Below are 12,657 nucleotides of genomic sequence, written 5' to 3' on the forward strand. Positions count from 1 at the left end.
GTGCACACACATACACTGACAACTCATATTTTACTATAGCAATACATTTTTGAAAGCATAAAACAATAAATAGGGTCCCGTTGTACCCTTTGGGTACGGAACCCTAAAAACGACATCTCTATTTTTAGGCAGTTATGTCACTTTTATTTAATAGGCTATTTGACAGTATAAAAAATAAATTACTTTTTTGTGTAATCCATATATATATAAGGTTTTTGAAGCGATTTAAATTAATAAATGATATAAATAATAACTTATTTATTTATAAATCGTCGAGAAAAAACATCATATTTTTTAAAATGACCACGTGACCGAAAACATCCATGATTGGCTGCATCTGCCATGACGTCACAGCGGCGTAAATAACAAGTGATCCCAACGTTTACTCACGTCGTTGCTGAATTTCGCTTTTGGTTTTGTTTCTTGTATAACTTATTTCTTGTGATTCAAGGTGTCTGTAATCAGTTTTGTTCTTTATGTGTTATTTTTGTTTGTCATGGAACCTAATTTCGAAAAAGCAGACAGAAATCTACCTAAAGTGGACGCTATAATTAGGTAATAATATTGTAATACTGTGCTATAATGGTTGGCATGTTCTTTAAAAACAACCAAGATTTTTACGCTCCTCAATTGAGAAATGTGAAAACAGCTACGTAAGTTAATATTTCATTCATTACCTTTTTAGTTAATTGTACCTACAAACATGAATCACAATAGAACAATAATTATGAAGTATACATTTTTTTGATTAAGTCCTTTATTTTTCATTTCAGCCATCCAGTTTATAGGATTGACGTGTTTGTATTGATTATTTTCAATATCAATACAAACACGTCATCATCAATTTATATATATCATTATCTTACCTCAAGCAGGTAAGTAATGAGACGATTTATACTATGTATTGCAAATAAAATAAACTGCCTACTAGGTATTCAACACCATACTTACATCGAAGTGGTCTTCACAAAAAAATATAACTGTTTTAATTGATATATCTAATATCACTTGGATTTCTGCGAGCTAACTGCAACCACTTTCTACGCATTTTTATATCTTTTGGAGCACATATAAATAGTTTGTCAGGGGTTTATTTCTGCATCCAGGAACTACACACCACCTATAAGAACTCATTTTCTGGTTTTTAAACAGATCAACTTAATTATACTATAATTAAAACAAAAACGAACAATAAGTACTAGGAGCAAGTTGATGTTTACGCCGCTGTGACGTCACTATGGTCGCGAGACGCCATATTCTTCAAAATTGTGTTTTGGCGGCGTATTTGAATATCATGTTTTTATTTTCCATTTTCTCAATGAATAACTACAAAAAATTAAGAAACATGTGTTTTGTGTGCTCTATAAACGTATCTTAATAATTTGAGACAGTTTTCAAAACCTTGTCAAATAGCCTATTCTTGATTTTTCATTGTTTCACATTTAACAACTAGATTCAAAATCACTCTTAATATTTGTCCGAAGCGAAACTCTACCTAATGACCGATACAATAGACTTTGAACATTACTACCACGAAATAAGGTGTCAATTTCAATGAATGTTTTATACAACACCGCTCGGACATTTTAAACAACATTTTAATAGGCGATTGTGAGTCTGGTTGTTTATACTATATGTATACTTAAATGTGTTTTTTGTACAATTTTTAGGTGGCCATCGCCCATCGACGATATATTGCCCTGGTCAGGAACCATAGCATTCAAAGATAGTGAGTATTTAAAATATTTTTTGTCTCGTCCATATAATAAAATATTTCTGTATGAACAAATTTTATATTCAACTTCAGAAAAAAAGGAGAAGGTTCTCAATTGGTATATTTTTTATCTTAAACTGGTTCTGTTTTAAATATTACATTTGGAAAAGTTATGTGTTGTTGTAAAAATTGTTTGTTGTTCGATGTTTTTTTTTTGCTTTACTAATGTTATAGACGTGAAGGTTTACGAGGGCGGATGTATGTTGCTCTGTCAATAAGAAAATTACTGAACGGATTTTGATCATACTTGGTAGTTTTGTGGCTTATGTTGGTACATAACACATAATCTATACTCCATACAAAATAGCCTAGGCCTTTACGTATACGCCTTTTCCCGCGTGTAAAATTTATAAAAATAAAATCCTCTTTTCGATTTTTTTTAAAAAATATTGTTATTTTAATAAAATGTTATTTCTTTCAGAGAGACCAATTACAGAATTGTAATTGGATAGCGGAGAAACGTCGCAAGCCTCCGTACAAAATAATATCGAATAGACTTTATTATTTTCTGCCGAAATTCAAATTTCGACGGCAACACAGTCATAAATATTGTAATTGTTGAAAATTCCATCTTATTTCAAAGGCGTTTAAGTTCAGATCTATTTATCAAATGTAAAGGATTAAAAAAGATTAAATTCGGTCCTATTTCAAGGGAATAAAAGTTCAAAATCGTTTAACAAAATTGAGGGAATGAAAAATTGGTTTTGCACATTGCTAATGTATTTTCCTACTTATTTTGATGATAGTAAAGTTCATTATTGTTTAGCAAATTCTTGTTATTTATAAATTATGAAAAGTGAAATGAAAATATCTTCAGTTACTGAATTTTCGACTTTATTACGTTTGCATTGAAGTTCATTTTTGTATGATTTGACCAAAGTTTTTAAAGGCTATCGGATATTCGACCTTTTTTCACTAGTAATACGGTTTAATTTCTACAAATTTGTGTTAAAATTTACTTTTTACAGAAATCATGGTCTTTGTAGTATATTTTATAATTTAATTTTCTAAGTCAAAGGAGTTATTGCGATTATTTTAATAAAAAATAAGAGTCGTATAAAAAATATTATTTTCTATGTGTATAAATACACATGTTAAAGTTATGTATTAGAAAGAAAAAGAAGAATATGAAGCTATATATAAAATGCCGATACGCGCACAAAATGCATTTTTATATTATTGGGACGCACAAATTTTGATGCTACTCGTAGAAAAGATAGAGTAGATAAATTATTATAATAAATAATAACTCTTCCTGTCTTTATCAAGTGGAGTAATTCAAATTTTAGAGAATTATAGATAACCAATTTTTTTGCCTTTATGAAGTGAAACTTGAGAGTAAAATTTTAATATCGCGTCATGGCAATACCGTCACGTCATGGAGTAAGGCGACGATTTTGGCATCTTTGAATCTTGCCAGAAAAGTTTCAGTTCTGACGCGTGTGATCGGCACACATTTTGTTTTTTATTTTTTAAGTCGGTAGTAAATTGGTTTTATTTATTGAAAAAAATCGTGCATTTAATTTAAATTTGGCATTATAGATCTTTTTAAGTTTACAACTAAGTTTTGACCGTTTTAAATCGGTTTTTTTTTATAGATGGTAAGTAGATAAGGTCTAATAGATCTCGCTATTTATTAATTAATGCTATTGATGTTTTATGTCGTGTATATTCAATGTTTTTAAAGTTTTTTAATGCTCAGAATAATATAATAAGAGTGTAGCCATTAAGCTTTTTTAATTGTTTATTTGTTAATGTTGTAGAGAAAAAGGCTTTTGAGATATACACACTTACTTACTTCAAAATATATTGTTAGTTGGTACTGGGTAGATAAATACAATAAAATTATTAAGTTTTATTATTTTAACTTTTTTTTTACAATTCAAAATTATTTTCGTCATACAATTAATTTAAACTGAGCATTAAAAACTAATGTCAATGTCTAAAAATATTAGTGATAAAGGCCTATAGTTGTAATAAATAAATGTTTTATTGTAATGTTATGTGAATGAATGAATAATTGTGAAATATTTACCGTACAAATAGTTTGTGGTACAAAATACTATATTTTATAGTGAAATTTATGTTTTAAGGATGAATAAAAATAATTTAAAACTGCTGTAAGAAATTTTTTATTCACAGTGCATATACATCAAACGAACATAGAGCTAGAGCAAGAGCAGTCTTTCGTGATCTTTTAGTGTAAACGAAAACTCGTATTCAGTGTTGTTCAGTATTGGAACATTGCATAGAATCTTTTCGAACGCACTAAGAACAACGAAAGAATGCTCTACGCCTGTTTACACTAAAACAATTTGACATAGTGGGGCTAGAATGAGCATTCGCTCGTTTGATGTAAATGCACCGTTAATCTTTTAATGAATTTTTTGTATTTTTGTTAATTAGGTTTGTATAGAATAAATTTTTGCTGATAAAAGGTTTTGTTAATGAAAAACTATTGGAAAATCGTTATCATCAGATAGAACTCTATATATTTGTTCTAAAAAAAGATGAGTTAAACCTAAAAAAACGTGTTTTTATCTGATTTTTTGTTGAGAGTAATTTCAAGTTCGCGTCATGGCAATCACGTCATGGAGTAAGACGACGATTTTGGTATCTTTGAATCTTTCCAAAGAAGTTTCACTTCTGACACACACGCTCTCTTTTATTTTATCTATGTTTAATTGTAAAATGTTTTTTTCAATAGTTCTGCGTCAATATCTTTCGTTATGTAGGTAGACTAATTTAATGTGTGCTATAATTTTATAAATATAAAGGCGTATTTGAATAAATTCTATTTTTCGTTGGAAATACACAAAAACAGCGTGTTCATTTATCCAATACTACCTATTTATCAAAAAATTTTTTTTATGCTATTGCATAGCTTCTATCGCGGGCTTTGAGCGCGGGGACCGAATCCAGTAATTGCGTAACGAAAAACCTCACGCTCCCCACGGGGACGGGCGCGGAGGTGTGTGGCTTGAAGGCATAGCATTTTTTCTAAGTTTACTTTCACTACAGAAAAAATAATTATCGTACGCCTTTTTATTTATTAAAATATTAACTTGAACCAAAATAAAGTGTATTTACAGCTTTGTATGTATAATTAAATATGTATATACATTTGTAATGTCCTTAATCGTGAAAAATATACATAATATTATATACTTTCCAAACGGCGAAAATACAAAATTATTTACATGAGATTTATATTTATTATACCGTATTATTTAACTGTAAGATTTTATTTAAATGTTATAAATGTGAATGTGTAATTTATTGTGAAATAAAAATTTAGATATTGATGCCGTTTTTTTATTTTTCCTTCCACCCCTAATACCTATATTAAACACTATATTTAATACGAGAAAGTATTTAATATGATTTGTAAGTAACAACAACTGATCCGATTAAAATCAACCTATCCTGAATACACACTTTCTAAAAAGTATATATATACAGGGTGTCCCACTATTGGTATACTAAGCGCGAAGGGACTTGTAGTTTTGCATATACTGAACACGTAAAAAATACTTAAACAACAAAATTACGTCAAAAATTTTTTGCAAAATTTTTCCTGAAAATCCATGTTTTCTTCTCTAGCTTCGCGCAGCCAGCATATACCTACTGCTTCGCTAATGTGAGCATTTTATCTATGAAAACATAATCTTAAACGATAGCACACGTGCTGGTGGCAAAGTTGGGCGGGTTGCTTGTTATGGGTGTACACATAGAGTTTTAAGAATTCATCTATTTGAAAAAAAATGTGTCTGGAATTTTATAAGTATTTTTTAAAAACTCGCCGTATGCAAAACCTCCTTTGAGCTTAGTATACCAACAGTGGGACACCCTGTATATTAAATTGATGATAGCAGTATTTACATTCTGAAAACACTGTTTAGTTGCACCATATTTTAGTTAAAGTTAAGATAAATGGCAAATTTAACAGTTAAGCGCGTCACACACGGTGAACCCGAAACACTGACACAAAATTTCGGGTCATTTGTAACAGGATGGCGGTTCTACAGGGGTCTTAGTACGCAATGACAAAAAGAAAAATGATGTTCAGAACGCTGATACCGGATACCTTAAGATACTGTAATATTTTATATTAGAGAATATTAACATAAAATATTATAGTATCTTCACGCACTAATCTCAGGAACTACTTGTCCGATTTGAAAAAATATTTCGATGTTAGATATAGCTCATTTATCGAGGAAGGCTATATATCATCACGCTAAGACCAACAGGAGCGGAGCACTGCGGGTAGAACCGCACAGCACAGCTAGTAGAATACATTCCCCGAACATATTTTCAAAATGGATTATGATAGGTTGTAAAATAAAACACACATATGACTTAAAAGTATTATATTAAGTATTAAATACATTAAAATTAACTTTGCGCAGTATACACAACTACATACAAAGACGTTTCAGGCAGGTAGTTTGCAGATTTCACAAATTCGCATCAAATAAAACAAATGACATTTTTTTCAATTAATATGTTGATAGAAGATTTTGAAATATTTTATATAGTCTAGTAAAAAAAAAATCTTATTTTTTCATATAAAATAAAATAAAAATAGGATAAGTAGTACATAAGAATAGTCGATATGAAGAATCGAAAGATATCACAATAGAAGTAAAATTAAGGACAATAATACGCGTCCAGCACCAAAGATAAAAATATATAGGTTATTTCTTTCTATTTTTCATTCAAAAAACGAAATGTTGAAAAACCCTCCTCATATATTGTTCATAATACTTGAAGAAACTTTTTAACTATCACTTAAAAGAACGGAAAACTATTGGACATAAAATAATATATATACTAATATTATAAAGCTGAAGAGTTTGTTTGTTTGAACGCGATAATCTCGGGAACTACAGGTCCGATTTGAAAAATTCTGTCGGTGTTAGATAGCCCATTTATCCAGGAAGGCCATAGGCTATATTATATCATCTCGCTAAGACCAACGGGTGCGGAGCAATGCGGGTAAAACCGCGGAGCACAGCTTTACATATTTTTATAGCTTGTTTCAACTTAGATAAGTTTCATTTAGCTTATCAGACAGTTAAATTGACTTTATAATTTTTATAATGTCTAAAAATATATGCCCAAAAAGTGTTAAATAGGGTCACTGATATTGATTTATACGTTTCGGAAAAAAATTCTGATTTAAAAATTTAAATTATTATACTATGTCTATCGGAAAGTTGTACAACTAACAAAAAGCACATTTTTATACAGTTCAAGCGACTTCTATCAACACATTAATCTTCCATACACAATTATATATTTATTCATCCCACTTCTTAAACTCAAGTCCGTCTGGTGGTTTAACTTCAACCTTCTCTTTGGCCACTTGATTCCAGTTTGTGCTTAGAACAGTTCCACCTGATTCCACCTGGAACATAGAAAAATATGGAATTTAATACATTTATTTATTTATTTAATTAATTAATCATACTTCACTACATAGTATAACACAAAGTCGCTTTCTCTGTCCCTATGTCCCTTTATATGCTTAAATCTTTAAAACTACGCAACGGATTTTGATGCGGTTTTTTAAAATAGATAAAGTGATTCAAGAGGAAGGTTTTAGTATATTATAACATAATTTAATAGGTTTTAGACAAAGCGGGCGAAACCGCGGGCGGTAAGCTAGTATATTATAAATGCGAAAGTATAATCCTATCCTAATAATCTAACTAATATTATAAATGCGAAAGTTTGTGAGGATGGATGTATGTGTGTGTATGTTTATTACTCTTTCACGCAAATACTACTGAATCGATTACAACGAAATTTAGCAAACTTATAGAGGGTAACTTGGATTAACACATATAGATAGGTTTAATCCCGGAAATGTCACAGGAACGGGAACTATTAGAGTTTTTCTTTGAAAACTCGGGCGTAGGCACGAGCGGAAAGCTAAATAATGCGAAAGTTTGTGAGGATGGATGAATGTTTGTTACTCTTTTACGCAAATACTACTGAACCGATTACAATGAAATTTGGTATGTAGGTAGCTGAAGACCCAGAATAAGACATAGGCTACTTTTTATCCCTGAAATCTGACAGTTTCCGTTCGAAATATGCGGGTTTTTCTTTGAAAACGCGGACGAGGCCGCGGGTAAAAGAGTAGAGGTAATAACGGTAGTGTAGAGGGTCTAAATGTCTATGATCGGCCATCATTGTAGATGTTTATTCGTAATCGCTGTAATGGCGGCAAACATCGACCATCATTTGTTGGGCCAACACTGCCTATTGTGAAGAGGGACAGATTGGCTTGGTTAGTAGTGACCCTGCCTTTCAAGCCAGATCGTGGGTTCGATTCCCACCCGGGGCAAATATTTGTGCGATGAACAAAGATGTTTGCTCTGTATCTGGGTGTTAATTATCTATATAAGTATTTATTTAAAATATGTATGTTTATCAGCCATCTGGTTTCCATAACACAAGCGAAAGCTTAGTATGGGATCAGATCGTGCCGTGTGTGAAAATTGTCCTGAAAATAGTTCTCTTAAGGGAAAATGAAACAGTTTCCCAAACTAGATGTCGCCACGTGTCTCCTACATCGCACTATCGTTTTGTATGGACTGATTGATATAGAATATTTTGCAAAGACCGACAAATCAGAGTGTTAACAAAATTAAACAATTTTTGATGGGCCCACCACATTATAACAAATGTTGGATAAGGCCTATATTTCTTACCTGCTTCCCGCCCGCGGCTTCGCCCGCGTTTTCAAAGAAAAACCCGCATAGTTCCCGTTCCCGTGGGATTTCCGGGATAAAAATTTAAACCTATGTGTTCAAGTACATACACATACATTTATCCTCACAAACTTTCGCATTTATAATATTAATAGGATTCTACTTCATCTTTAAATCTATTTTATATATACTAGCTTTCAGCCCGCAGCTTCGCCCGCTTTGTCCGAAACTTAATAAATTATACACCAAAACCTTTCTAGAGAACCATTCTATCTATTAAAAAAAATCCTTTTTATTACACGCTTTATATTAGCTTCACCTGTATGTTTGTTTGTTTGTAACCGACTTCTTTGGGCGCGATTTTGACCCACTTTTAACGGCCAGATTTCGTTCAAACTTTGTAGATTTATTGAGGACCGATGACAATACACTAATTTGATAAAATTTTCTATTTTTTAGTTCGGTTTTCTATAAAAAGCGCGTTTTTTTTAGTTTTATTAAACTATTATTATTTTAATCATGATTTTTTAACTAACAATATTCACTTATAAATAAATAAATATACTCACAAAACTCTTATTCATGGCTCGTCTAACTTCATCGGAGCCTTCACCGTATATTTTCTGAAATAACGCGTTGAGAGCCGCTTCACCTTCTGGCTTTTCTTGTTCCTCCTGTAATAAATAGAAAATTATATTGATTACTAGCAGTCCGCCCCAGCTTCGCCGGTGGTACATATTTACGTTTTCTCTACGTAAGAACCATCCTCGTACTTCAAGGAATATAATAAAAAAAGAATTAACGAAATTGGTTCAGCCGTTCTCAAGTTATGCTCTTACCAACACATTTTGGGATTCATTATTATATTATAGATAACGACTTTGTAGTGGTAAAAAATTAAAACTTTATTAAAAATTGTTCAGTGGTTTTTAGGTACCATGCAAACAGTCAAACAAAAGTTGTACTTTATAACTATTTTTACTCTAAAATATGTTTTTTTTTTATTCATATTATATTATAAGAATGCTTGCATGTTTCAAAATCAAAACTTAGGTTTAAATTAAGTTTTTAACAACGACAACATAAACATTGCACTTTCAATTTCTATGTTTTGTTTATGAATTTAATCACACTATAACTATAGTTCTTTATATCGCCTTATCATTTAATTGTATTCTCTTCCAGACAACAAAAGCATAAAAACTAACCATTTTCTTAATATCCTTTTCTATTTTGTCCCAGTCTTTTCTGAATATTTTCGGCGGCTGCTGCGGCCCGGACGCGTCGATAATAGCTAGATAAATAAATAAATAAATATGTACTATAGGACATTATTACACAAATCGCTTTGAAGTAATAATTATAAATAAATGAGTTTGTACTGACTTTGAAATAAAATAAACATTTGTTACAATAGAACATGCTGTATCACTACATAGTATAAAACAAAGTCGCTTTCTCTGTCCCTATGTATGCTTAAATCTTTAAAACGACGCAACGGATTTTGATGCGGTTTTTTTTAATAGAACAAGTGATTCAAGAGGAAGGTTTTCTATACTAATATGAAATAAATAATAATAATAAGAGGAAAGGTTTGTAATTATGTATGTATGTATGTATGGTTTTCACGCATAAGCTACTGGACCAATTTTGATGAAATTTGGCACAGACAATCTTTATACCCTGAGAAAGAACATAGGCTACCTTTTATTGTGAAATATGTACCACGGGCGAGGCCGGGGCGGACCGCTAGTAGTATATAATTTACTAGCGGTCCGCCCCGGCTTCGTCCGTGATACCTACATGTTTAAACTATCCTATCTCTCAAGTCGGATCGAACTGCACATGGTGTGCAAATTTTATTACAATCAGTTAAGTGGTTAAGTCCATTGAGGACAAACATTGTGACACGAGATTTATATATGTATATTAAGATTTTTTCACACAATAATACATACCTTGAGGTATAGCCTTAACTTTCTCCTCATTTCCCTCCCCCTCGAGCACGGTCCACCGAATCCCCTCCTTTTTCCTCAATTTGACCTCCACTTTTGAGGGACTAACTACATATGTGCACATAGATGGTATAATTTCATGTGCTAGCTCTAATTCGAGGCTGTATTCTGAATCTGTGTTTGGTAGTGGACTTGATATTGAGAGCTGTGGAGATCAAATTATTATATCACTATATAATTGAAGTCAAAAACATTTATTCTGAGCTGGTTAAAAAAATAACAAATATATTGCCAATAACGATTAAGTGAATATGTTATGATCAGACAGTGAATGTCTTGTGGCATTCTTTTATTGCCACAAAGTGTTGCACATGTTTTCATTAGAACCACTATACAATTATTGCTTGACGACAAACAATCATTATCATGGGAACAGTTAGACATGACAGTTGTCCAATCCATACTAATATTATAAATGCGAAAGTAACTCTGTCTGTCTGTCTGTTACTCAATCGCGCCTAAACTACTGAACCAATTTTCATGAAAATTGGTATGGATATATTTTGATACCCGAGAAAAGACATAGGCTACTTTTTATCCCGGGAAAATGACGCAATCCCGGAAATCCCACGGGAACAGAAACTATGCGGGTTTTTCTTTGACTGCGCGGGCGAAGCCGCGGGCGGAAAGCTAGTGATAAATAATTAATTGATACAACATAGTGGGAATGCACCTTTACATAAGTATTTCTTACTAAGACTGCATTGCATTATTATCATTTTTTATACTTAATTTATTAACTTTTGATGGCAATAATGTAATTTCCATTAATTATTAACTAAGAGTAGAAAGTTGGATTTGCAATTTAATATACTTACACTCCGTTCCCCATAATGAACTTTAATTTTGTTACTTGGCGCATTCTTTATAAGTATTGTTACAACTACAAATGCATCTGTTTGGTACCAGTCATGTTTGATTTTTGGTTTCGCTGCCTGAAATCAAAATGTTCAAAAGTTAGGACATGATAATAAATCTATACTAATATTATAAAGCTGAAATGTTTGTTTGTTTTAAAGAGCTAATCTCAGGAACTACTGGTCCAATTTGAAAAATTCTTTCAGTGTTAGATAGCTTATTTATCGAGGAAGGCTATAGGCTATATAACATCACGCTAAGACCACGCGGGTGAAACCGCGGGACGCAGCTAGTATTGTTATAAAACTTACTTTAATAAGTGAGTCAAAAATAATGTCTTATGAAATTGTTGTAGTCACTGATCATAGATAAGTGTACAAAGTTTTAATTTAAATTATTACTATGTTAAACGGGTCAAAATCGAGTCTAAATGAAACATTAACATGTATAGCTAAAAAGATTGTATAAAAATTATTATCAAATTATTCTCAGCAATGCATAAAATTTGAGAGCAAGTTTTTTATTTTTAGGAGCAGACGCTACACTTAATTTTAGGCCATCACAGCCATTAAGCAATTGCAACATTTGAGTCATTGTGATACTTAAACTGAATAGATAACTTACTATGCTATGGACATACTGCAAAGGATTAATGATCAAATTTTTATTTAAAAAATAATTAGATGTATTGCTACAAAATTTTCAATTTACTTTCCTTATTCACTTGCAATTCTCATATTTAATTAACATCTAAATGCTTAACTGTGTGTGACTGGCATTTAAAGAACCCAATTTTTATAAATTTAAAAGTTGAAGTATAATCAACAGGTGTAGGTAGGTAAAATAATTTAAATTAGGGGGAGGATCGTAGTCGTGATAGTTAACTTTTTATTCAAGTTAGATTTTTATAAGTTTAATATTGATAAACCAAATTTTCAAGACAAGATAAATAAAATTGTTTACCTCAACAACGGGATTTTCTTTCGAGTCTCCCATTCTTCAACGTATGTTTCCTAATTCGTTAAGTCTTAATAGCAGTCAGCAAGCAAAAGCTTTCTCTGAACCAAAAATAGAATCAACGAGAGGCTCTTTTTCACAACAAAATGACAATAAAAATATTTTTTTCAGTTTTCACCCGGCTACGACTTTTCTAGATATGTCAAATGTCAAGTGTCAAAATCTTCTCGATTATTCCATAGATTATTGAAAACGTTTATACAGATAATAAATGTATATTTTATACTGTTTATTGAACTAGACGTGCTGGAAATAATAGATATTACAT

The 12,657-nt window shown here is 31.4% G+C and overlaps 2 protein-coding genes across 8 annotated transcripts in view; one reads left to right on the top strand and one right to left on the bottom strand.

Moving 5' to 3' along the window:
* Nf1 (neurofibromin 1) overlaps nt 1-4,211 on the top strand; it is a 62,374-nt gene extending 58,163 nt beyond the window's left edge. For all 7 annotated transcript variants that reach the window (XM_089713292.1, XM_089713298.1, XM_089713291.1 and 4 more), the window contains 2 exons: nt 1,671-1,729; nt 2,196-4,211. In XM_089713292.1, the coding sequence (XP_089569418.1) occupies nt 1,671-1,717 (47 nt within the window). In that variant the 3' untranslated portion in view covers nt 1,718-1,729; nt 2,196-4,211. The remainder of the gene's footprint in view (nt 1-1,670; nt 1,730-2,195) is intronic.
* Nucleotides 4,212-6,132: 1,921 nt separating this feature from the next.
* Nucleotides 6,133-12,535, bottom strand: Sgt1 (suppressor of G2 allele of skp1). The gene is made up of 6 exons (XM_089713486.1): nt 12,336-12,535; nt 11,333-11,449; nt 10,458-10,659; nt 9,708-9,793; nt 9,069-9,173; nt 6,133-7,187 (listed from the first exon to the last, which is right to left on the bottom strand). The coding sequence occupies exons 1-6, from the start codon at nt 12,366-12,368 to the stop codon at nt 7,080-7,082; spliced, it is 651 nt and encodes a 216-aa protein (XP_089569612.1). The 5' UTR covers nt 12,369-12,535; the 3' UTR covers nt 6,133-7,079.
* Nucleotides 12,536-12,657: the final 122 nt, after the last annotated feature.

Source organism: Colias philodice, chromosome 30 (assembly GCF_061535455.1).
Source record: "Colias philodice isolate Cphi_HAF_F1 chromosome 30, ilColPhil1 Martin Lab GWU primary, whole genome shotgun sequence".
Lineage (NCBI taxonomy): Eukaryota > Metazoa > Arthropoda > Insecta > Lepidoptera > Pieridae > Colias > Colias philodice.

Excerpts from the sequence above, each read along its gene's own strand:
- Sgt1 (XM_089713486.1), bottom strand. The coding sequence starts at position 12,368 with ATGGGAGACTCGAAAGAAAATCCCGTTGTTGAG. Across the intron at positions 9,794-10,457 it reads AGTTAAGGCTATACCTCAAG|CTATTATCGACGCGTCCGGG; the intron begins GTATGTATTATT and ends TTATTTATCTAG. Across the intron at positions 7,188-9,068 it reads GAGCCATGAATAAGAGTTTT|GTGGAATCAGGTGGAACTGT; the intron begins GTGAGTATATTT and ends TCTATGTTCCAG.